General features: G+C 32.0%; 1 protein-coding gene across 1 annotated transcript; it reads right to left on the bottom strand.

The window, feature by feature from the left end:
- Positions 1 to 559: 559 nt before the first annotated feature.
- On the bottom strand, positions 560 to 27,108 carry LOC134237898 (uncharacterized). Its single transcript, XM_062720074.1, has 33 exons — positions 26,960 to 27,108; positions 25,753 to 25,962; positions 24,724 to 24,951; positions 24,093 to 24,218; positions 23,879 to 24,016; positions 22,228 to 22,386; positions 18,181 to 18,321; positions 17,864 to 18,013; positions 17,640 to 17,780; positions 14,652 to 14,801; positions 14,434 to 14,574; positions 13,892 to 14,041; positions 13,403 to 13,543; positions 12,987 to 13,124; positions 12,647 to 12,781; positions 11,777 to 11,885; positions 11,590 to 11,654; positions 11,019 to 11,212; positions 10,504 to 10,597; positions 10,159 to 10,226; positions 9,774 to 9,810; positions 8,883 to 8,980; positions 8,372 to 8,500; positions 7,834 to 7,982; positions 4,846 to 4,981; positions 4,458 to 4,607; positions 3,776 to 3,869; positions 3,273 to 3,346; positions 3,009 to 3,143; positions 2,599 to 2,724; positions 2,199 to 2,350; positions 1,693 to 1,828; positions 560 to 863 (listed from the first exon to the last, which is right to left on the bottom strand). The coding sequence occupies exons 1-33, from the start codon at positions 27,042 to 27,044 to the stop codon at positions 729 to 731; spliced, it is 4,314 nt and encodes a 1,437-aa protein (XP_062576058.1). The 5' UTR covers positions 27,045 to 27,108; the 3' UTR covers positions 560 to 728.
- Between the last annotated feature and the right edge of the window lie 295 nt (positions 27,109 to 27,403).

The raw sequence follows: 27,403 nt of genomic DNA, 5'->3' as shown, positions 1-27,403 counted from the left end.
GGGAGGACTTACCCCCCCCCCAATTTTTTCCAAAGGTAGACATAGTATATGGCCTTGAATTTTGGCCTTGGGCGAAAATTAAGCCCTCCCCCTCACTTTTAACAAGCATGTAGCAGTTTAGTCAAAAAAAGGGTGTGTGGTACTGTAAGTAAAAAAGAACTGAATGACGCTCGATCCTAACCCCCACCCCCAGCCCACAAAATAGGATTTTCGTGTTTGGGGAATGGATGGATTTTACCTTGTGATTTTGTTTTTATGCTTGTCAATTTTTTTTTAGGTTTGAATTTGTTCTCTTACACTTGCCCCCCCCCCCCCCCAATATTTCAATTTGCTTTCGACGCCAATGTATGGCAATCAACCTTTATTTATTTATTTTTGTTGTTTTATTGTATATAACATTTTACGAGTTTAATTTTCTTAAAATTTCTTCCGTGTTCCGTCGTTCTTTGAATAAAAATATGCATACAAATTCAAAAACTACAGTGCCTGTAATGGACATGTATGTGAATAATGGGAACGTGTATCAATATATATTCTAAAGTAAAAACTATACACAATTAAATTCATAAACTACAGTGCCTGTAATGGACATGTATGTAAATAATGGGAACGTGTATCAATATATATTCTAACGTAAAAACTATACACAAATGTACTAATTACTTAAACAAAAATAGATATATTCAATTTCATAAAAAATCAGTATATGCCATTCACATAATTAGTTCTTAAGGACTTGTATTTGCGTAAATATTTTCCTCCATTTTGGTGACCTCCTGTCGTCCTTGAGCATTCTCATAAATGTGGTCTTTGTAGGCGGAGAAGAAATTTGCCACAACCTTACAGCAGCACTGGTATTCGGACTACAGAAAAAAAAAATGGAAAATACAAAAATAACACATAACAAAGATGATGTTACTATGCGTATTTAAAAGAAATATTAACTTAAAAGGTGGTTGAAGGTAAGTCTGTACTCCCCCTCTCACTCTAGATATATGTACATGTATTTATTATACTTCTGTTAAAATGTTTCCTATATAAAGTAATAAAGGTAAAATAACTATTTTTCTATAGTCTAAAATTTCCACGCATAGGAAAGCTATACCCCGGGGTATAGTTTTTACTATCCACCCGGGAAATTTTTCATGCAAATTTTAGCACCAATTTTCATTTTCTGTCATTTGATTGGTCAGCGGTACCTCAAACACTGAAGAGTTCCAACCGTGCATCAGTATAATAAAACGCTTATCCACTGGCTGTGAGTTCTCGGGGAATAGTTCCCTGTTGCAGGTTTGATAAAGAAGCTATCCCACTAACAGCCAGTGGATAAGTGTATACTTTTAATATAGACCACTGCTACAGTACTGTCATGTTGTAAATTTTGAATTTACCGGGTGGCAGTAAATACAAAATTTACAACATGACAACTAGACAAAACTACAACATGAGCACAAGTTGTCATGTAAGTTTTGTATTTACTGCCACCCAGTAACTCCACTATTTTACAACACGACAGTGCCAAATAACCATTTTATTTTTCAAAATTCACAAAATCAGAAAAAAAGATCTAGGTTTTGACCTTAAAAAATGTCTGTTTTCCTTTTATAATTGACCCTAAGCTATTTTGTAACACCTGTAATATAATTTAATGTATTTCCAGTGAAAACCTAAATTTAACGTTCCAATGCATACCATGGTAGAAATCATTTCCGGTCTACGCATTTGTAACTGCCGGACTATAGTAAACATGTCTACTTCATTGTCCTGTTGTAGCTGTTGTATGGCGTTATACACGGCACAGAAAATTCCACATCCAGTCGCACCATCTCTGTCAGAATCAAATATATTTTATATGAATATCTTCATTTAAATCACTCCTAATTTGAAAAGCTGAACAAAATAGACAAGAAAAAACTCCCCCTTCATGCTATGAAAGCAAAATTACATTTATTTAGTTTTCATATATGTAGTTTACATAAGTATTTTTCAACAACTTTTATTATAACGATATAAAGGGCCCTATTAACACAGAGATCATGACTATTTCTGGACTAGGACAAATTAAGATGCTTTAATAATCCAGAAAAAAAAAAATCTTCAACGACAATAAAGAATTGATAAAAAAAAAAACGTTTTTACCTTCGCAAAAAAATAATTCCTCCTTTTTTAATTACACAAAAACATGTTCCTAAATTCACCTTGACAAAACTGTTATTTTCGTGGACGGATCCTTGACGTACTCCTGAATTGTGTTCATCAATTCTACAAGCACATCCTCTTCTGCTGGAAGTTTTTCACTACCCTTCCAGTTAAAAACTTCGAACACTTTTACTGTGTGCCATTCTGAATCCTGAAATTTCCGGTAGTATAATTTTTTTTTTATATAAAATACTAGCCATGGATACATTTAATTTATATCATCTAGCAGACATACAAACATTTCGTGGATAATTGAAGGAAAAAAGGAATTTTAACATTTTATCTTTATTTTAAACATAGAATTAATTGTGAATTTCATTGTCAAAGATTGTCAACTGCAAAAGTCAGTGCTTCTCACAAAAGTCTATTAGTTGATAACACTTCAGTTCTCTATTTTACCTTGTCATGCTTCATTTTTAAAACAGTCATCTTGAGCTTGTTTGACAAACTTCGACCTGTACCAAGCATCGTCTTATACGGCGAGATGACGCTTTTCTCTGCTGAAGTCGTCATCCACTCTGCTGACTTTGAAAAGAGTTTAGAAATGTTGAAATTTTTTTTATTGATTATTAGTAAGTGGACCTGGTGAAAATTAATTATTTGCATCCTAAAATTAATTCATTGTTTTCTTATTTTGGTTCAAGAAGAAAGAACTTTAAATGAAAATAAAACATTTATTTTTATTTTTATTTTTTTTTTTTGGCTATAATTATGTTATAATTTTTGTTGTAATAATTTCCCCTTTTTATTACATTAACAATAAATATTCTTTATCAAAACTAAATATTATGATAATAATTATTTCTTACAGATGCAATATCTGAGAGTTGGTTGACAGACACCAAAATAGAGCATTCCTGATCAATGAGCAAGCGCACTAAATCGACTGCAGCGCCCTCTACTGGGTACTGTGCAGCAATTATTCCTCCTTTTAGAGTGTACGACTGTGCATAACGTGAAAAATATAATCTTATGAAAAATACATATTCTATATAGTTATATTAAATAATTTTGAAAAATTAAATATAAAATTACCAATTAAAAATGAAACTGTGTAGAATTGATTGACCTACTGAAATTGAAACGGCATTGTAGTAGCTGCCACGCCCTCGAACGTATGACGTCAGCGATACTCTTACATCGTCAGCTGTTTAAATAAAACAATTAAAACATATATAGATATGGATATAATAAAACAAATGATATCAATTTTCGACAAACTATTTTAGCCCCGAAGTACCAATTTGTATTTTATATAATTTTGAATAATTTTTTAGGGGGAAGGTTAAATGTTAAGAAATTCTCGTTGTTTTGTCATTCTTTGTTGTTAAAAAGGCCAAATATGAGGTATTTGGCAATGTTAGGCATCATCATACAAGAATATTAAACATTTTTGAAAATTAAAATCATCAATAGACCATACATCATTGTATTATGCAGAAGAATTATCTATGCTGTGGTACTCGAAAATCACAAAATTCTTAGTCATCTTTTTCAGATTTGAATGTATTTTCATTGCTTCCATACAATACATTAACAATATTATTATTTTGTTTTCTTTCTCCCTGTTTTTTACCTGGAAGAACAGTTTGCGTCATGTTTAGATCGAGGTTTTCTCGAGCTTCTTTAGTATCTTTCTCCTCCAATACAGGTCTGTCTGAGAGAAGCTCCTGCAGAAAGAAGAAGAAAGTTAAGTATCTACTCACAACGAAAATATAATTTATATTAAAGCAGTTGTGTGTGTACATTTGTAAGTAAGTGTGTGAGTTAGTTAATTCTGTGCAAAACGGAAGTGACATAATTTGCATCGGGATCTATGTCGAATTTGCCATGATTTATTGGTATGCCCTTCAGCTTGTGATGCAAATATTTGTTATAGAAACCTTGACACTGATACTAAAAAGTAAGCATTTGTAAGTGTGGCAAAATTTCATTCATCAAATACATTAAATACATTTAACATTGAAGGTAATAAAAAAATGAATAAGTCTTTGTCAATCACTTTGTATCATTATGATGATTTTATACTCACATATTTTTAAGGACATATTAAGGAGTTAAACAGACTACACATTTTTAAAAGACAATATTAAAATTACTTTATTCAAAGTATTCCGTTTTAAAGACCCCGAAAAAAAATCATGCATGACTAGAAGTAAAGAAATTTTTAGAAACATACATTAAACCGCTTTTATTTTTCCTTACTCGATGACACTTTGAATTTCTTTCTTAAACTCCTCAGACTCGTCTATACTCACATTGAACTCTTTCTTGAACTGAGAGGCGTTTGCAGCTTTATTTGACATTAACTGTGACGTCACTTCCTCAATGAAGTGTTCCTTACTCAGTAGCCTCCCTTTGGTTTTGAAAATCTCGTACAGAGCTTTGTACAAGAAGACGTACTGATCCTGAAAATAACCAGATTTTCTGCGCATTGCTTAAAAAAAACTTCTTTTTATTATATTACTATATAATGAAGATTGAAAGATGAGGTCATGTAAGTTTTAACCATCAATGAAATTTCCAGGCGAGGTTTCAATATCAGAATACATGTATTTCGACATTAATTACCGTAAGTATGATAGGACATTTAGCAGACATTTTAATAAACATTGCTAATAGACAAAAAAACCACACATAACATACCTCATTTTGTATCATGTTCATACGATCTTCTCTCATGATCTTAACGTACTCTACTATGTCTATCTTTCCCTCTTTCTGTCCGTGTTTGTACAGGGCGTCTAATGCAATAAAGGTCCCTGTCCTACCAATTCCTGCACTGAAAAGGAAGAGTGAAATGAATGTGATATTCAAATCAATGTGGTTATATGTATTACCTACCCTCAATTACATTTTTATTTTGCAAAAGCCAAAATAGGATTTTACAAAAAGACATGACACTTGAAAAACGTACTGGGTGTACAAAAGCAGCAATACTGATAGAAAAATGAGAAAAACAAGATGTTTTTCGTGAAACACTGATGCCCCAAGACGGTCACCGTATGGCAGCTTTTGGCGAGGGTTGAATTCTCTCATATGCATGTAAAACTCCAAAGGTCAAGGTCAAAAGGTCTAAAGTGAAAGAACCTAAAGGAAGGTCTTGCTACAAGGAATGCATCTGTGATTTACATGTATGAAAGCCCAGGTAGTTCTAACAGTTCAAAAGTTATGACAAAGGTTAAAGTTTTTATAAAAGGGGGTCAAAATTATTTATACCAGCTGTAAAGGTCTTGTCACAATGGATACACATATGAATAATGAAAACCTTAGCTCCAATTGCTCAAAAAAATTATAGCCAATATAAAAGTGTGGTAATTTTTGTAAAATTAGATCAAACCCAAAGGTCAAGAGGTAAAATTTGGGGGTGCTTAAAGAAAGGTCTTCTCAAAAAGAATACTCTTGTGAAATATGAAAGCCATAACCCCACCATCTCAATATACCCCTGTTTTTGATGGGCATATTGATTTAAAGATCTATCATCGCCTGTACTTTCAATTTTTCAACAGACAAACAGAGAGACAATATTTGACAAAGAGATTATAATTAAGATTTTTTCAATCAAAATGTTGGTATTTGGTTCTATTTTTTTTTTCTGACTCAAAGTAGGTATTAATGCAAAAGAAAAAAGAAAGAAAAAAAATGAATAAATAAAAAATAAATAAATGTATCAGAGTCAAGGAACCAATGTACAGAGTAAATTGAGTTTTCAACTTAAGCTTTCTTTAAGTTTTTTTCCCTTGACCAAGGAAATATGACTCATGTTTTAATATATTATGCACATGTGCATGTGCATAGCAACGCATATTGCATGTTCATTTATTCAGTAATTTAATTATGCATATGATTTTACTAGCAGCACACTTCTTCAGCTGAAATACATAATTATTCATTTAACCTGTAGGTATTGGTTTTTAAATTATTCTATTCCAGAGAGGTCCAGAGTTAGCTATATTCTGGCCAAGATAATTTTGTATCTTGTAGTTCCATTGTTTTTTTTAGTGTTGTCTTATGCTTTTCTAGTGTTTTTTTTTCCTCCAAGTTTTCTTTGTGTTTTTGGTCAATTCTTGCTTGGTTGCCACATGTGATGGAAGTGCAGTTTTGTCATTGAGTATACTTTGTTTTACGTATTAGACATTGACATTAAGGCATACATTTCCTTGCATGGTAAGTAAATCTTTCATATACTAATGAGTAATAAGATTCTAATTTTAATTAAATTTGAAATCTGTAATTTTTGCACTTAATTCCTTAAATTTTAATTTTCTTGGGGTAAATGAATAGTGGGAGTGAGACCTTAGATAAAGAGTTATGTGTAAAAAGTTATTATATTGCTGTCTCACTTTTTCATATTTTCAAAGTAAACTTTATTTTATGATTAGTGTAGATATCTATAAAGTTGTTTATTGTTGATTAGTAGATATTGAGAATTTTTACCCTATAGCTGTCTAGTGTAGGCAGCTTATTTACTGTTCAGTATATGACCCATTCCCATTGAATGGTGTGGATGTTCATTGTTTTTATACCAAACCACAATTCATAATGTACATATACATTGAAATAATAATTATTGTAAAATTTTCATTATAAATATTCATTGATTAATATTTACATTTCCAATAAATTTCCCTTATCATTCTTTACAAAATAAAATGCAGTATATTTTCTGGGATGAACTACATTAGGTATGTATCAAAAAGTATGATTATATCTGTCTCATTGTTACGTCATAAGTTCAAAAAATATAGTGCATATATCACTGTTTTGTTTTAAAAATGACAGCTGAACGGCAAAAATTTATGGCAAATCATCAGAAAAATAATGTAAATATAAGAAATGAATTTAACTTTTTGAAGATTCATGATGTTATGAACTACGACGCTTCACGTCGGCATATTTCATGAAGCGCGATTCAAAAATTAAATTCATTTCTTAAAAGAAGTGGAAGATATTATTGTGGAATTTTCATTATATATAATTATTGAGTTATTGTTATTGAGTTATCTCCTTTGATTCTGATAAAGCTATCTATAATATATTGATTGTAAATGTTTATTGATTAACAGCTTCATAGTTTTATGCTAAATATTTATAATTTGTTATTTCATTATAAGGTTTTGATCATTTTCGTATTCCATCGTAAAAAAGAGTCATCGTCTTGTTCAAAACTCGAACCAACAGCCTTGTCTCTTTAACATCCAGCGCAAGTCACAAAAAAAATGTAACTGAAAGATTTAATGACAGCTTTTGATTGAATATTTAATGAATGAATTTAATTTTTGAGAGTTCACGAGGAGTTGAACTATGACACTTCACACAGGCATATTTCAAGTCATGATAAATATGCATGAAACGTAATAATTTATGTACCTCATTAATACTCAGAAATTAAATTCATTTCTTTTCATATGTTCATTATATTTCTGATGACTTGCCAAATATATTTAAATAAGTAATTCAACGATTATTTTTTGAAAAAAGTTTGAACTATCTTCTCTTACTTCAGTTACATCGCATTGGAAATATTTTTACTCAAGCATGCTAGTTCTTGAAGAAAAAAAAGAATTTTTCCTAATTTGCAAGGAATCTTGGGGAAAACATTTTGTAATGTAAATATATGTTGTTACATCTTACCTACAGTGCACAACTAGTAGGCTCTCGGGATACATCAGCATTAAGCGCATGACATGGCGATAAAAGACGAGGAGTTCTATTGGTGAAGGCGTTCCATGGTCGGGCCAAGCCGTAAATTGAACTTGATTGATAGTCTTCACAACGTTTGTCTGTTGTAAATGAGGAACACAATTAAAAATTTACATAGAGTAAACGAAAGAACAACATTTTTGCTGGTAGTTTTTAAAATGTCCTTACAATTTAATTTGAAAAGATAATCAATGAAAAAAATTATACCAAGAAACATTAGGGAAGCATTTCTGTAAGTAAGGTTTCCCCATAAATGATATAAAATATTCCCATGCACCAAAACTCCTGGCCCAGGGCATAGCTCACATTTGATCTCGGTCTCACTTTTCAAAATTTAATGTTTTAAGTAAGCTTGTCTGAATTTAAGTTTTGTGTGTCAATGTATTTCAAATGTTAAATGTGAAAACTATGAACCATTTTTGTTAAGTATTCCATAAAGCTATTTCTGTCTTATTGTTTCAAAGCTGACCTTCTTATTTGTCATGTTGATGTCACGTTGTGTGTAGTTGGCGTAGTCCTTTTGTGACATCAGCTGTAGACAGAACTGTCCTGACGTCATCTGTTCCCCTTGTCCCGGCCAATACTGCTCACACTTTATCTGTTTTAAGGGATCAATATGAGGATCAATGTGGAAATTAAGTGCCAGGGCAATTTTTATAAAACATTTATAAAGGAACTACTCAGCTATCAAATCAATGATTTAGGTCTTAACCTTTGAGTTGCATTATGTAATTCAAGTTTGCTTCACGCTAAAAAATATGCAAAAGATGTTGGTTTCATATCAAGTTGCAAAAAATGTATTTAAAGGACATGTTTATCTGATTAGTAGATTTTAAACTAAGTAATTTCTATGATTTTTAGAAAAAAATTGTCTTTCTCCAAAAATACTGTTTCATTCAATATATTTATTTAGCTGTAGAAATGCATGCGGAATTAAAATATACGAACGTGTGACTAATTAAAATAAATTATGAAGATACCTTTGATCCTTCTATCAAATTAGTAACCATGACAATAACCCGGATGTCTTCTTGCCAAATCATTTCCCAGAAATCTTGTACCGTGTTTTTTCTTGGCCCTATAAAATGCACAAATATAATTTTACAACTACTCGATGAAAAAAAAACAACACATTTTCAAAATTAAATTATTCCTCGAGGGCACCTTATCCCACCCCTGATGTTTTGGAGGTCTGTGTTTTCTCTGCTCCTATTTTGTATTGGTTTATGGACTTTTGATTTTGAATACTGTTCGTTTTCCCAAAGTGTTTCATTACTGCAGCAAACATATATAGATTTTTATGATTATATTTATTTGTTTTTAGGGAAAAAACCAAATGATTTGTCTTTTCTTAATGTTCTATTGTCGAGAAAACTGCCAAAACTATTTTTACAATCTAACAACGCAAGCAGAATTTTGTTCTTTAACAAAATATCTGGAAACAAAATTTTGATTCTAATTTTGCTTTGAGCTGGTCAACCGTCTACTAGAAATATCATTACCTTGTTTATCTTTCGATTACTTAATATTTACAACTTTTCTTCCAATTTGGCATTGATCTTATTTATGAATGTAATATATGGAGATAACGAACAATATCCAAGCTCAAAAGTCCATGAAACAATACAAATAGGAGCAGAGCAAACAAGGGCCTTTAAAACATCAGAGGTGGGATGAGGTGCCATGGAGGAGTCGGTATCTTCTGTCTACCGTTCACACCCGCCGTGTGCTCCTTGTCAAGATCAGGAAATAACGGGAAAAAAATTCGTCGTCAATTCAATGTGTAAATAATAATTGATAAAATATATGGTTTTGCTGCTGATCGATTCCTCAAGTGTTACAAATTTAGATACACTTTTAAAGAGACTCACCTTGGGTAGCAATATAACGCCTCTTCCCTGCCACATCCTACAAAAATGTTTTGATTCAGTTTTTTTTAATTCCTTATTCTCTGTTCATTTGAAAAAAATAGATTAAAAAGGACATTGTTGCAATTTTATAATGCCTAGTTATAATGGAAACCTCCTTAAAAATAGGAATCATTAGCTAAAACTAAATTTGTTGATTTTTTTGTGTAAGAATATTTTATGATATCTAAAATTGACATGTATCATAAAAATTATCAGTGGAAAAGGTACGTTGTAGAGTCTGTGCACATATACCTTGCATATGCCTTAAAATGTTCATAAATTGATAAATGTTTTTATGTGTAAATTGTAGATTACTTCAAATTAAGAAATATTGAATAAATAGTACCTTAATGTAATTTGCATTGATGTAGTCATTATCCGGGGAAACATTCAACACCACGCGGGAATGGTCATCTTACGAAAAAAAATTATATTGACATTAAATTGTATGATATATGGCCATGCATTACACCTTTTTGTATATGTAAATATGAAATATTAATGAGGTTAATGCAAAGAGAATGTCCCGAAAAAATTAAAGATCTCTAAAAAAGAAAAATTCCATGTTTCAAAGTAATTTGAAATATGAATTTAAAATTGAATAAAAAAATATAAAATGGTCAATCAACTATTTAAATAATTTTATTTTTTCATCAACAATACCGTTTTAGTACTTTTAGCGTTTACATACACGGGAATGTAGTTTTGTATCTGTTTTTCGGCATGTTCTGTTGTAGTTTGGCCACAGAACAAGGGATATGCTTTTGCTCTCCATATGGTATTTGCTGGAAAAAAAACAGAATTCTTCAATGAAGAAGTGAAACATACAAAAACGTTAAGTTTAAGACATTTCAAGTTATATAAATGAATTTCGTATTGGATTTTATAACCAACATGTGAAAGGTGTTTTTTTTTAATTAGAAAATAGAAAAATCTGAATATAAAGGTGTAACATTAACTAGAAAGATTGGCAATTTCATGGCAAATCTTAAACAGTAGCAAATTCTTAATATTGTACAATCTCACTTGTTTGATTTCACTGTATAAATGCTCTTAAATACAATACAAATGAAATTATAGAGTTTCAGAAGAATGAATAACTTTTTTTTGGCTTGAATTTTAGCTGGCTTCTTTAGAATTATTTCCTTTGATTTTGTACATATGTATGAAAAGAAATACAAACTAATTTAATTTATTCTGATTTACCTTAAATTCTTCATTGAATCTCTTATTTTCCTCCGACGAAAATATTTTGATTATTTTTTCCAGATCAGTTATTTTGATGATTGTGTTTGTTAGACTGTTGTCTGTGACATAATTCTCTAGTAAAGCATTTTCTTCTACATTTCCACCGTACCCAGATGTGACAACATTGCCATTTGTTTCATTTTCTGGCGAATCTAAATAATTTTTCTTTATAAATATGTTTATCAGATTTAAATCAAATTTCAAACAGACAGGTCTGCATACAAAAGACTAATGTATATAAACATTGTGCCATATATTTAAATGGTATTTTTTTGAGAAAAAAAAAACAAACTCTTAAATCTTTCATAATTCAAAAAATTAATTCCTTTGTTACATGCACATATACATGCAATTTGCTGTTACTTATTAAATATCAATGTAACATTACTGTGATATATACTAAATAAATTTATGTATTTATACAACGAATTAATAATCCATAGGGTTTTATTATTTAAAGTGTAAGAAAGGCGATATACATAATATTTTTTTTTCTTTCCTAAGCTCTTCAATGTACATGTAGTCATACCGTTAATAGATAGTTTTTTCCTCTCTGGCAGTTCTAAATCAGCAGCTTTCTTTAGTCTTGCTTTCCTAGATACAATATATTTATAAATTTTGACAATGAAAATTAATGAACAGACTGTAAATAGTTTCTAGAAAGATAGTACAGAAAAAATAACATTGTTACAAAAGATTTCTCTTATCCTTCTTACCGCAAGAGAACAACCGCTAAAACTGTGAGTGCTATGATGACAAGTATGGTAATTGGAACACCTACTCCTGCAGCAGGGACTGTCGAATCCTGTGCTTGTGATTCTGCAACTGAATTGTTCCTCTTGAATTATTAACACGCTATTACTTGAATATATTTTTACATTTTTGCACAATCAAAATCAACCAGGAAGTTCCTTTTGATGAGACCATTTCAAACGATATCTCATGACACTACTGGCAATACAAAAAATTTCCAATATGAGCATAAGTGCCTAGTCCAGGTCAAAATATGGAGCCTTCAATTCAACAACATTTAAATTAATCCCGATATTATTTGAAGTGAACAAAAATCTAATATTTTGCATCCATTTTTTTAAAGAACATATCGTATATTGTCTATAGCAAAGCATTTCTGGCGATTATACAACGTAGTATACGACTTTTTAATGTAATTTTATATAATCCGGATGTGCAAGTTGTTTACTTATTGAATTTGTATTCGTTTAAACAGGAAAACATTATATGCATGATAAACACAATAGTCAGCATATGATTAAATATGCCTTTTTTCATGTTTTTAATAATGATCTGATAAGGATTTTCCCTGATTTTAAAAGCCTGGTTCTGTTAAGACCATGTAGATTGAGAATGTAAATAAAATATACAGGACAATGAGAATTTTTTTTATGTATTCACACATGCTAAAGTCCTTATAATAGATTGTTGTGTAGAGAAATCTGTGTTCAAGTTTAATACAAATGGTTATTAAGACGTACATGTAGAATGAAGAAAATGCATAGGTATTCATTTATACAAATTCTAAATCCGTTAGAAACCAAATTTTCTTTGTAATATTCACTAAATTTTACCAGTTATATTGCAGAAATCTCCTATATACCCCGATAGGCACTGATCACAGGCTCCTATTTTCTTATTGCAGATTGACAAACAACCTTTAGCACAAGAGAAATTGCAGCTAAATCCAAATGCCCCGTCGTCACACTCTAAATTACATTAAAAGCAAATAAAAAACATTTCGTAGATAGACAAGTTGAAAACTCAGTTTAATTGAATTTAATTGAATTTCGGATTAGATTTTTCGATTCTTAAAAGGCATGATCATAGTTTGATGAATACTTGTATGAGAACAAAATAATATAAACAGAAACATATGAACAAAAAGCATGCTGCCTTGAAATAATCACAGACCGATGTCACACTTCTCTCCTTGGTATCCAGGTTCACAATGTCTTAGACATAATCCGTTGATATGATTACAGGTCTCATGATCTCCACAGTGACCACACTTTTCCTGGCAGTCCTTGCCATATAGCCCGATACCACATGCTACAATGACAATTTTAAGAAAGGACTCTCATTCTATTTTAATATATTTACATTGTGCATATATCTGATATTATCAGAAATTATCTCTCTATGTCTTATCATTTTTAACGGAAAAGATATATCCAAAACAATATTATCAATAACATGCCACCAACTTCCTATGATATCCAGATATTTTTTAAATAAATCAAGGCAAAAACTAAACAAAATAAATCTTAAGCCACCAATCACATTCTTTTATTTTCTTATCTTTATTAAAAATCATCTAGTCGACTTACTTTCATTGCACTGGTCATTTGTCCAACCGTCACTACACCCTCCAGAACAAGCCCCATCAACTACATTACAGTGAACTCCCCCTGCACAGTGTCTACTGCAGTTATACATACAGTGCTTTCCAAAGGTTCCTTCATCACATTCTATAAACAGATATTTATGTGTACTAAAACTGTTTCAATGTATCATTTAACATGAAAATTTCAGCAAAGTTACTGAAAATGTATTATTGATTTCCATATCTTTTCTTTTGTCTGGCCAAATTGGTGAAATTTCACCTAAAATAAGATTTATTGTAAAATTATTTTAAAGAGTTTATGCATAAAGTGGCTCTGTTTTTGAGTCCAAAAGTATGTAGGTGTGTCAATGCTTAAAGTGAATTTGAAATGAAAACATTGTGTGCAGAATTGTCGTTAGCTAAATACGTCATCGTATAGGGGAATGATCACTTACATAAATGTAACTGGTTACTAGAGCAGGTTACTTTTTACCTTGATCACATCGGTTATCTCGTGTTTTCTTCCATCCTGGTTTACAGAGACCGGAAGGGCAGGAACCGGTCACGTGATCACATGTTTCCTTCAGAGCACAAGATCCACAGGACAAACTACAATTTGTACCGTAGTATCCTGTCTTACATGCTGTGAAAATAAGACACAATTTTCGACATGTTACAAAATCCCAAATGTTTTCGGTGTTTGGTTGATATATGAAGTAAAATACATATATACATTATTTACTCATGACAACCTGTGAGACAAACCAAATAGATATTGTCCTTATAAATCATTTGTTTCGAGTTCAGAAAAAAACCTAAAGCAAAGTTTTTTTTTTTCGAAAATAACTTTGAAGAGATTGTAATTAGAATTCAGATAACATATTCTTGCAATTACAAATTAACGTAAGGGTACAAAATCCCGAAAAATATGCTCTGATTGCAATACATCTTCAATTGCTAAGATGATTAAAAAAATCAATGACATACAACTGAATGTATCGTAATTATCAATTACATCATACAACATAGATTTACTTTCATTGCATTTGGGTGATATCCATCCATCTTTACAGCCTCCGGGACAGGCTCCGTTGGTTTTATTGCAGGATATTCCTCCTGCGCAGTGTCCACTGCAGTTTTTCTCACAGTTGTTTCCAAACGTTCCGTTATCACATTCTAGAAAAAAAAATGATTTGAAAATTGACATTTTTCCTCCACAAGATCTGCAAAATTGAAAAGACTCATCAATATACCTTTATTGCACATCTGGTCGTCTGTTTGTTTAAATCCAGGTATGCAGTCGCTAGAAGGACAAGAACCATTCACATGGTTACATTTTGCGTTTTTGGCACACTTCCCACAGCGTAATCTACATTCCATTCCATAAAAACCACGACTGCATGCTAGAAAGAGAATATTTTTCGCTCAACTGAAGAGCAGAATAGTTGTCAAGAAGATAAGATAATTTAGGATAACTATAATTATAAAGTCGCATTTCAGAAAAAAAGTTAACTTATATTCAAGAACAAAGATGTAAAGACAGAAAATTTCAGATGGAATAACAACTCTGGGTATTATAACATATCCAAAATAAGTACCGCGGTATTAAATCAAGATTGGTACCACATAAGCTTTTATTCAAACAAAAAAGTAACACTTTTTAAATAATTATTTTTGACATTATAATGATATATCAAAATAATTTAAACAAACGCTATGTTTAGCACACTGAATATTATGAATAGAATGTTATATAATTCGTTTGAAAGGAATTATACGCATGCATATACTATAATACTAAAAAAATATCTATGTTAGCTTTACCATAAAATCATTGTATCATCTATTAAAATAGCTTTCAAATTGGCACCAATAAAGTTATATAAATGAGGTATGTATCCAGGCATTTTACGCTATCATACAAAGGAATGAAATACGAGGGGCATTTCAAAAGTTCTGGCAACTGTTTAATAAAAAAGTAACTGTTTAAGGGAAATTATTGAGTTTGATATCAGTGGGAAAGATCAGAAAAATATGCACATATTGTGATGTCACGTTATAATTTTTTGTGACTTAATAACTCGAAAAATGACGGCAAACTTCCGCATGTTTAGCACACAGACCATAAAAATGACGTAACATAAGACACAATTTGATAAAATTGAAATTCTAAAAACAACTTTTGCCCATTACTCGGACGCAACTAACGGACGCAAATGCCAGTTGGTGGAATTTTAACATAGACTACAATCTATCATATGGTGTTCTATTTCAGAGATCTTCTTGTTCTGAATTGGTTTCAGCGATTGTCAAACTTAGCATGTTTTTATCGAATTTCGTTCAAACTTTAGCTTAAAAGAGACCTAACTGTGAGAAAAAGATAAAGTTGACAATCAAAGAAAATTTGACGATCCTGTTAGAAAAATTTGATGGCATAATTTCATCATGACTTTTTACCAGATGTATGGGATCGATGAAGGCTCAAGAGAAATAAAGTTTACTGTGCCTAACATTTTCTCATAAAATCCAAAATGGCGCCGCGCAATTGAAACTCCACCGAACCTCCGCATCTTCGTAAATTTTAATGCATGGGAAATAAACAGTATTTTACATATCTTTGTAACTTATAATCCTGTTGGGAGTCAAAATTCATAATCAGTACTGAGTTTTTGGGCGCCGAAGTTGAATTAATATGAAAAAATACGAACAGAAACAAGTAAGGGGCAAAACTTTTGTAAATTTTATTCGTAAATGGTAACAGTCTTTTTATTCAAAATATATTTGTTGAAAACTGCATTAATATACTTCAGTTTCATACAGAACATGTTTTATTTTGATACAATTGAGAGCTATATATACATGTATTCAATGAATGTCGATGATAGCATAACCGGATATAAACCGTGCTTGTTTAGAAACAAAACATACGATGAAATATGGAAATGCTGATACACAGTACCATATAGTCCTACTTTATCTCTTTGCAAATGAATTTTTTTTCAAATATTTTTTTTTTCAAATAAGGCTTTGGCATCACTTTTACGATCGTCTTATGTGGGTTAAAACGTTATTTTTCAATAATTCCAATCTTAATTTTATTTATTGATTCCCTGTGTTTTGATTGGACGAAAACAAATTCAAGAAAAAGTTTACACATCGATGAATTCTTCGATCAGAACTACTTTCTTGACTGTTGTAAAAACAATGAAAACAGATACTTCTAGTCCGTTTTATATTTAAATTATGATTAAAAGAAACTTGAAATAAAAAATGAATGAATGATCGAATGAATGAATGAAAGAGAGATAAACAGGACTGACAGACGGTAATATCATGTTTATGTCACTGTACGTCGGATCACGAGTGTGAATTTTAAAAAAAAATCGCTGATCATGCTGTCATTTTCTCGACGTTCCATATCAATTCAGTTGGTATGGTTGTGATAGGGAAAAGAAACGTACCTCAGACTCTTGCCTTTTTAGCATGAAATTCATATGTTTACATCCTACAGATCCCATATTCTCCCTAAATTTTTGAACGAACCAGGGTAAATCGAGGACGTCGTCGGTCTGCTACTTTCGTTATGACGTTGTTGTTTATGTCAACATGGCCATGGTCAAACACGAATTATTCTGGAGAATACGCGTATTTACGATATTTGTTGACTTAAACAACAATCAATGAGTTTTTATAAGTTTATTTATTGATTGTTTTGACAATTTAGGTTGGATTTTATCGATATTCATCTTGTATACGTTTCTTTGCAGCATAAAGTATTCCTACGCCGTACAAAATAACGGATTGTATGGCGGCCTCAAAGGGAAATAATTTTAATAATTTAAAAAATTCGTAATTGGAATTATAAGAATTAAACGTTCTTTTTTCAGAATTTATCGATGTGTAAACTCTGCCTTTTTACTCACAAACTTTACATAAAAGTGCTTCGCACTTTTATTCAGTTTGTGAGTAAAAAGGCAGAGTTTACACATCGATAAATTCTGAAAAAAGAACGTTTAATCCTATAATATATGCTAAACATTCTATATTCTGATGTCATTTTTGGAGTTATTACTTCATGAAAATTTTAACATGACGTCACAATGTGTGTATATTTCCTGATCTTTCCAAATATATCAAACTCAATAATTTCCGTTAAACGGTGAATTTTTTATCAAACAGTTGCCAAAACTTTTGAAAAGCGCCTCATAATCTTTCGTTTGGTTTCTTTTATGTTGACTTACTTTCATTGCAAAATGGATTCATCCACCCCTCTGCACACCCTCCACGGCAAATTCCATCGGTTTTATTGCACGGTAATCCCCCTCTACAGTGTCCACTGCAAGTTTCCATGCAGTTGTTTCCAAACCTTTCGTTTTCACATTCTGAAATAAAATATGCCATTATAAAAAAACAACATATTTCTAGTTAAATATTATAAACATCTTTGAAAATTAATTCAACCTACCTTGATTACATTTTCTATCGGGTGTAGGTTTGTGTCCAGGTGCACACTCTCCAGAAGGGCAAGAACCGTATACGTTGTTACAAGTTTTGTTTTTAGCACAATGACCACAAGTATTGTTACATTCCTGTCCGTAAAAACCATGGTTGCATGCTGTAAAGCGAATTTTGTGATCTTAAAGTCCACCGATCTTTATATTTACAGCAATCTTAATCACTGAATTATTGCATTTATTCGATTAAAAGGTCTTGAGTCATTTGTACAAGCACACAGAAAAAAACACATTTCATGTATGTTTTTAAAAATGAAAATTTATTTACCTTCACTGCAGTTCGGACTTTTCCATCCAGCTGCACAACCTTCAACACAGATCCCATCCGTTTTTCTGCATGGTAATCCTCTTGCACAGTGTCTGCTACATTTATCCTTACAGTTTGATCCATAGTTCCCATTCCTACATTCTAAGAGTAAAATATATGTATTTTGAAACTCTATTAAATACATGTAGCATAACGTTATATACAGTAAATGTTAGTTTAGCTAACGTTTAAGCTCTAGACTAATGCCCTGTTCACACGGAGAGTTTAATTCGAATTAAACGTAAAGTTACTGCGAATTAGCTTCGCTTAGCGTTCACACGGAGAGCTTAATACGGATTAGTTTAATTCGAATTAGTTTACTGCGCATTAAATTACTTCGCATTAGCTCCGTGTAAACGTTAAGCGAAGCTAATTCGAATTAAATTTTGAGGCATGCGTAATGGCAAAATTAGATCAAATGCTATATTTCCGTGGTCAAATTGAAGTATTTGTGCTATTTTTGAGTGAAAAACTAAGGAAAATTAATCACTTAAATGTGTGTACAGACACTGTAACATTATGTCAAATGCATCCGCTCCTGCATAAGGTGACGTGATTTGCAAATTACGTCATAATAGCCTTACTGACGCCTGGCCGTAGAAGTAGATTTTTAATTCGCATTAGTTTACTTCGCATTAGCTGTCGTGTGAACTCAATTTAATTCGCATTAGTTTACTTCGCATTAAATTACTGCAAATTAATGCCCTGTTCACACGAAAAGTTTAATTCGCAGTAAATTAATGCGAAGTAAACTAATGCGAATCAAACTAATGCACATTAAATTGCGTTCACACGACAGCTAATGTGAAGTAAACTAATGCAAATTAAAATTTCACTTCGACAGTCAGGCGTGAGGAGGGTTATTATGACGTCATTTACAAATCACGTCACCTTATGCAGAAGCAGATGCATTTGGCATAATGTCACAGTGTCTAGAGACATATTTTAGTGATAAACACATTTTTTCTTAGTTTTTCACTCAAAAATATCACAAGTACTTAGAGCTGACCACCGACAAGACGCATTTGACTAAATTTTGCCATTACACATGCACCAAAATTTAATTCGAATTAGCTTCGCTTAGCGTTCACACGGAGCTAATGCGAAGTAATTTAATGCGCAGTAAACTAATGCGAAGTAAACTAATTCGCATTAAATTCTCCATGTGAACGCTAAGCGAAGCCAATTCGCAGTAAACTTACGTTTAATTCGAATTAAACTCTCCGTGTGAACAGGGCATAAATTCGTCGTGTGAACAGGGCATTAAACTATCTCTCTCCATTTCATGAATATTAATGCCCTGTTCACACGGAGAGTTTAATTCGCAGTAAATTATTGCAAAGTAAACTAATGCGAATCAAAATAATGCGAATTAAATTGCGTTCGCACGACAGCTAATGCGAAGTAAACTAATGCGAATTAAAATTTTACTTCTGCAGCCAAGCTTTAGCACGACTATTATGACGTCATTTGAAAATCACGTCACCTTATGCAGGAGCAGATACATTAATTTGACATAATGTTACAGTGTCTGTACACACATTTTAGTGATTAACACAAGTTTCCTTCGTTTTTCACTCAAAAATAGCACAAATACATCAAGCTGACCACGTACATGTGGCATTTGACCTAATTTTGCCATTACGCATGCCTCAAAATTTAATTCGAATTAGCTTCGCTTAGCGTTCACACGGAGCTAATGCGAAGTAATTTAATGCGCAGTAAACTAATGCCAAGTAAACTAATTCGCATTAAATTCTCCATGTGAACGCTAAGCGAAGCTAATTCGCAGTAACTTTACGTTTAATTCGAATTAAACTCTCCATGTGAACAGGGCATTAAAGTTTTATAGGCTACATTTTTAAAAAAAAGAGCTTATTTATACATGTATCTAGTAGGCAGTTTTGTTTGAGGTTTGTGCAGAAGGGGAAGTGAGACCCCTGGCATACCTTTAAGAAATTATACGACGCAGATTTTTCCCAAACGCAAAAATGAAAGAAAAATATATTGGTAATCTAATAAATTGAATATCTCTGGATGTTCTATCCGCACATGTATACTACCATAGAAAAAGTACGTCTCGTTACTACTTTAGAAGCTGGTCAGATGTGTCTGAAATTTTGTAACATCGGAATGCATATTGAGGTAAATACCAAGATTATCCGATTAAAATAAAAAAGGTGTCATACTCACGATTTGCACACAGTGAATGAATAAAAATAAACATGGATTTTGGACTCTAATTTACTTTCAGTAGTAATTAAGTTGCTTGCCTACCGGCTTCCTCAATCACATCTAAGGTGATCAGACATAACATGGATCGGACAGATTTAACAAAATGGATAACTGATTGAGTTATCTATAAATAGAAGAGAATCCCTGCAGAGGTGACGTGAAAGTGTTACTTTGGGATGAAAACAAAAAAAATAAATAAATGAAGCTTTATTTTTCACTAAATTTTATATGCATATCACCTTTTTTCAATTCTACAGTGAACGTGAATTGGAACATTTTTTTTTACTTAAGATGTCCCTCCACTATGACTACATGTAGTAATTTAGTTGGTGTCTCTTCAAATATAAAAAAAATCTGTGGTAAAGTAGTGATTCTGACGAATAAAGGAGCAAAAAGAGAAAAAAAAAAACGTTGATGAACAAAATCAAATGAAAAAGTAGAGGAAGTAATCGAAATATAATTCGTACAATCGGAACTTCTCGGGCCTTTCCGACGGAAAGTCTCGAGATATTCGTAGTCTGCTTCCCGCCACCGCCTCTTCGTTTTGGCCCAAAACACTCGAAGCTCTTTGGGTGGCTCGTACCTCGAATGAATGGAGCGTGAGGGATTCAGCCGAGGATTGCCGATTTGGCCCAAAACGAAGTGGCGGAGATGGGAACTATACTATTTAATTCGTCCCATTTCCGGGTAGTACTATAATGTAATTCTAACCATGCTGACTGTGTATAGCGATTATAAATATTTTATATGAGTGTAATATTGGAGACAAGCAACAATGCTCTGCTGATTAAAATAATTGATTTTTTTTCAGCAATATATAAAAAAAATTTATTATGCAGTACATAATAAAAATGTTTTAAAGATTAAAACGCTTAATTGTCTTACGTCATACCCCCCCCCCCCCCCCACCCCACAAGAAAGAGCATAAGAATCGAAAGAATGTGATTATTTAAATTTGAATCAAAATGCACCATATTTCGTCTTGAAAGGGGGTTGAATGATAAAAACTAAGAAGTTATGTGTATTCATTTACTTTTATGTTCTGAATTAACTTTGATCTTGTCATAAAATCTGATAATAGACACATCAATATTATCTAGCTGATTATGATATAACTAGAAAAACTCGTATTTAGGGCTACAATATACCATATACCGGGTATATACATGAACTTGTCTTTGAGACCAAATTCACTTTAAAACTTCACGAATTATGCGAGACATTTATTCTATTGTCAAAATGCACAAATAAATCGGGGTTCGCCACATACACAAAACATACTCACTCTGATAATTTTATTTGAATTTCTTTATAAAAGACCCAGATTCTTGCTAAGAAAAAGGTTAACAATTACTGCGCTGGGATTAATAGACAATATAATGTCATATGATGCACTGACATACTAGAATATTAAATACTTTTTAGAATACATGTACAGATGAGAAAAGAACTATTATAACGCTCAGGTGTACAAAGGTAAGCAGTTACTAAGTACTGTAGAATGTTCTATTGCAAAGAAATTGTTTCGACGTTACGATGTAATGACGTTACGTTACAATTATTGACGTTCCTCTTGTAAATTTCATTCAAAAACAATGCAATATTGTCAAATCTCTTTTTGGAAAAGTATTATTGATATCTAATAAAGGAAAACAGTTATGAAAAGCTACAAGTCTACACTATCCTTATTGAAATTCTCATTATTTTTTTTAGTTACGGCGCATATTTCAATTAATGATTCGTGGCTTTAGCTCTTTGAAAAAAGATACACACCTTTATTGCATTTTCTCCCCCTTTGTACATTTCTATGTTTCCATCCTGGTTCACAAATTCCAGAAGGACAGTTGCCATTTACAGGATGACATGCTGTTTTGTTTGCGCAATGTCCACAGGATTTACTACAATTCTTACCGTAGAAACCTTTATTACATGCTGTAAATGAAAGATATGTCACAGTGTATATACCAAAAAACTGGAAATTCATGTTCTTTTTTGATGAAATTTAGCTGTAGACTAGAGGTTCATGGTTGACATGTGTGTCTGATATTGGAGTTAAGTTGGGCTTGTACATAGAGTTTTTAATGCCGAGAAAATAATAACTGAAAGAAAATATATCATGCAGAGCTGTGTAGAGCATTAAGGACCTAAATTTCCCTCCAGGCAACAAAACGTAACAAGAGGCCCATGGGTCACATCGCTCACCCGAGCATTGTGGCTAGGAAAAAGTTGTAATTGGTTTTCTATTGAAAAATTTAAATCCAAAAGTTTCCCCCCGCCCTACCCCTGGGGGTCATGATTTGAACAAACTTGAATCTACACTACCTGAGGATGCATCCATATAAATATGAGCAATTATGGCTTCGCTGTTCTTGAGAAGAAGATTTTTAAAGAGTTTTCCTATATATTTCTAAATAAAACTTTGGTCGGTCATTGTGGCCCCACCCTACCCCCGGGGGTCACGATTTGAACAAACTTGAATCTACACTACCTGAGGATGCATCCATATAGATATGAGCAATTAGGGCTTCGCTGTTCTTGAGAAGAAGATTTTTAAGGAATTTTCCTATATATTTCTATATAAGACTTTGGTCGGCCATTATGGCCCCGCCCTACCCCGGGGGTCACGATTTAAACAAACTTGAATCTACACTACCTGGGGACGCTTCAGTATAAATATGAGCAATTATGGCTTTGGTGTTTTTGAGAAGATTTTTAAAGAATTTTCCTATATATTTCTTTATAAAATTTTGGTCGGCCATTGTGGCCCCGCCCTACCCCCGGGTTCATGATTTGAATAGATTTGAATCTACACAACCTGGGAATGCTTCCATATAAATATGAGCAATTATGGCTTTGCTGTTCTTGAGAAGAAGATTTTTAAAGAATATTCCTATATATTTCTATATAAAATTTTGGTCGGCCATTGCGGCCCCATCCTATCCCCGGGGGACATGATTTGAACAAATTTGAATTTACACTATCTGAGGATGTTTCCCCATAAGTTTCATCTTCCCTGGCACAGTGGTTCTTGAGAAGAAGATTTTTAAAACATACCACCAAATTTTCACTAATTCTCAATTATCTCCCCTTGAATGAGGGCGTGGCCCTTTTTTTGAACAAATTTGAATTCCCTTTACCCAATGATGCTTTGTTGCAAGTTTGGTTGGAATTGGCCTAGTGGTTCTTGAGAAGAAGTCGAAAATGTGAAAAGTTTACAGACAGACGGACAGACAGACAGACAGCTCGACGGACGGACAAACAGACAGACAGCTCGACGGACTGACGGACAGACAGACAGACAGACAGCTCGACGGACGGACAGACAGACGGACAGACGGACGCCGGACAAAATGTGATCAGCCTTCGGCTCCGGTGAGCTAACAAAAAAGTGCACATATTTTACAACCTATTTATATCCACTTACGTTGGTCACATTTAATGTCTTTCCATCCTCTTGAACATCCCTTTTTACACACTCCACTCACGTGGTCACATTCATTTTTATTCACGCAGTTTCGACAACGATATTTACAGTTTGCACCATACCAACCATTTTGACATTCTAAAATTCAAAATACATTTGAACATGTGACTATTTCACATATTTTGCGTGCATTGTATAAGAAGGTGGCACATACTTGTTTTACATTTAGGAGGTTTATATCCTGGGTTTGTGCAGCTGCATTTTCCAGTTATGACATCACAGGTATCTTTACAACGACTACATCTGGAACAGTTCTCGCCATAATGCTTTTCTGGACAACCTAAACCATCGAATACCGATAAAAAGTTTTCTCAACAGTCTTACAAAATGTTGATTGATCTGATAATGTTAAACTCAATATCAATGTATATAAATTTTTTATTAAGATATACTTTTATATAAGAGTAGTCTTCTCATTGTGTTCGATAGATAAGATGAATAAAAATAAAATCGTCACATTGTTTTGAGAAAAGATTTGATAGTAAACAAATTAAAAAAAAATATTGGGGTAGATGGTGTTGCTTTTTGGCATTCATACATGTACTGGTAATCATCTGTACGTTTCTATTGAAAATGAAACATGTATTTCACATTAAAAACGCATAAAAACATTTATAATTGATTCACATTTGAAAATCCCTTTACGGTAAAACAGATTAGTTATCCAAAAGAATAGTAAATAGAAGTTATATTTTTTTTCTAATTCTTACCATAACCTATATGACATTAAATTGATAAGTTTTGTTCAAGTTAAAAGTTTGGAAAACCCACAAGTTTGGTCTTACCGTAAACATGCACTTCACAGATTTCCAGGAACACTCCACCACCATTGTTTTTGTCTGTGTAGAACCATACATACCGGGCCACACCTTTACAGGGCCTCGCTATCATGACCGGAAGTGATTCATTTCCAGGATCCTGATAACATTTTTCAATAGGAATTGGTTCCGGTGATTTGGACAAACGGATAGAAAACCCTTTCAATCTTTTGGTGTTTTCACTTTCATTCCTTTCTAAAATAAAAAAAATTATAGAAATAACTTTGGAAAAAAAATCATATAAATATAGGAAAAATTCTACTGAATTTTTTTTTCAATTCATTTTTTCAGAAACATTATATGATTAAAGAATTTTTTATTTGTTATAGGATGTAAATCACAGGGCATGTGCTTTATTGCAATACATTTTGCCTAATTCGACAAAATCTTATTTTATGCAAAAAATAATTTGTCTGAAAAAAATTAATGTGATTTTTAATCTTTTTGAAACTGCAATAAATAAAATGATGGCTTCACCTGAAAGAAAAAAACTTTTCAGAAATAAATTCTTTTGTGTGATACAAAAAACATAATATAGGCTATTAACACACTAAATTTCAGACAATTAAAACAAACAATAAAGGAATTTATATTAAATATCTTACCAATTAAATGTTAGTTAAGCTCTAGTATTTAAGATTTACAAAAAAAAAGATTATTTACATAACCATACACTGAAAAAAAAAACATAACTAGTAAAAATCACTAAAAAGACATTTTTATGTTCATTCCAGCACAACCTCAAAAGTAGTTTTACTATGTATTTGGTAGAATTACAAGATAACATTAGTAAATAATGTTATTTATATGTAATTTTCACTAGGTATCTAAGTATATTTACGACCCCAGTTCACCTCTCACTATCTTAGCTAGTAAACAGAATGATTACTAATCACGACGAATGTTTTATGAAGCACATTAGTTAAATTAACCAGGTATTTCTTTAGGTTAAAACTAAACGTATAATATATTTGAAAAAAAAAATAAATTCCTTACTATCGCCCCTGTACCAAATTTTGACACTCTTCAAATTATAAAAATTTCCTAAGTCAATTTTCAGCCATTCCTCTCGGCGTCTTCCTGCTGTGTGCATGCAGAATGTATAATTGTTCTGTGAATAGTTTCCATCGACTGTCTTGTTTGCAAAGCCTCCCCATCCCACTGAACTACTTGTAGCCACAGTTATTCCTGGTTTGATAAGTTGTTCTGCAAAAGAAACCACAAGGAAGGTTTTGTTTATTATAAAATTATAAGAGAACTTATTTTATCAGGTATACATTTTTTTTTTGAATTATTTAGTCTTCAAAAACTTCTTCAATTAAGACAAGAAGGAATACTCTTTTTATCTGATTTCAGGAAAGAGCTTGAGATGGGCAGGTAGCAGTTTCTGGTATTTTGAAAATTAACTTATGGGGTTTATGATCGGGGCAACTTATAATAAAGTGTCATGTATACAGTATATTCTGAAACATTTCAAGGTTTGAATACTCGTATGGATGACCGAACTTTTCCTATGTACATCTTGTTGCTATGACGAGGGTCAGACTGTGCAATATATTGTCCAAGATGTATTATACACTATATCTGAGACCGTTCTTACTAAACCCCCTTCCCCTTACTTTGTTTCAGTAATTGTGTATTTCTTCTTTCGTATTTACTTTTTTAAATGCCAAATTTCACTTCTACTTTAAGTTGTGTTTTTCCTACAATTATCAAGCTCACTCATCTGGCAGGAGAACCATGGTACATAGTAATCATTATTTGATTCCAGTCAAAGAGCAGCTTAAAATTGAACATTTGTTGTTTTATATATTTCTAATTTCATGCATTTCAAGATGATGCAAAATTCTTTGAAGTCAAAAGAATATTCCCTGAAAAGGTTCTAATCATTTTTTTTCATATATATAATATGCCAAAGTATAATGATAAAACTTTGAAAAAATACCATGGGAAATACTGTATACACCTTGTTTTTAAATTCAAGACCCTGTTTGTCAATAAATTTACTGTTGATTTGGAAACCATTATGATTATTTTACATTAGTCTTTTATTTGTTAATGTTTTTTTTAATTAACAATATAATCTTTACAAGCATTTAGGTGTTTAAGAATTATACGATTCGACGAAATTTACGATATATAATAACTGAAACATTTCCTTCTACATAACGAAATGATAAATAGTAAAAATCATTCCACTTACCAAAAGAGTTCACTTGGGAAAAATAGTGTAACGAAATATAAATAAGAAATATAATCTTCATGTTTAAAATCATAAATGTGTCCATACAACTGGGAAGTCACAAACTAGTAAGATATTCCATTTTAATCCGGTCAACGTAGTTTGTTTAATCGCCTCTTTCCTGCAGACTTCCAAGAGTCATATTAGTGTCTTTCTTCCTCTTTTCAAATCAAATATCATCCATCGTCCGTATGGGAACGTGCAGCAATGATTGTACGGTCAGGTTTTTATGTATTCCAAAGTGTTTTTCTTCCTTTTGATATATAAATAGCTGGTTTGTAATGTATCAAATATATTTATGTGAAGATGTTTCACGGCGACCCTAATTTTAATATATAGTATTATTCTTCCTTGTTATATTGAAGACAGGTGTAAAAGTTTCTTATGACTTTATTTAACATTAAC

The sequence above is a fragment of the Saccostrea cucullata genome, unplaced genomic scaffold (assembly GCF_032062105.1).
Source record: "Saccostrea cucullata isolate Sc308-1 unplaced genomic scaffold, CSIRO_AGI_Scuc_v1 ctg738, whole genome shotgun sequence".
NCBI lineage: Eukaryota > Metazoa > Mollusca > Bivalvia > Ostreida > Ostreidae > Saccostrea > Saccostrea cuccullata.
Note: the sequence above shows the minus strand (reverse complement) of the source record. Positions and strands in the feature narration are given on the sequence as shown.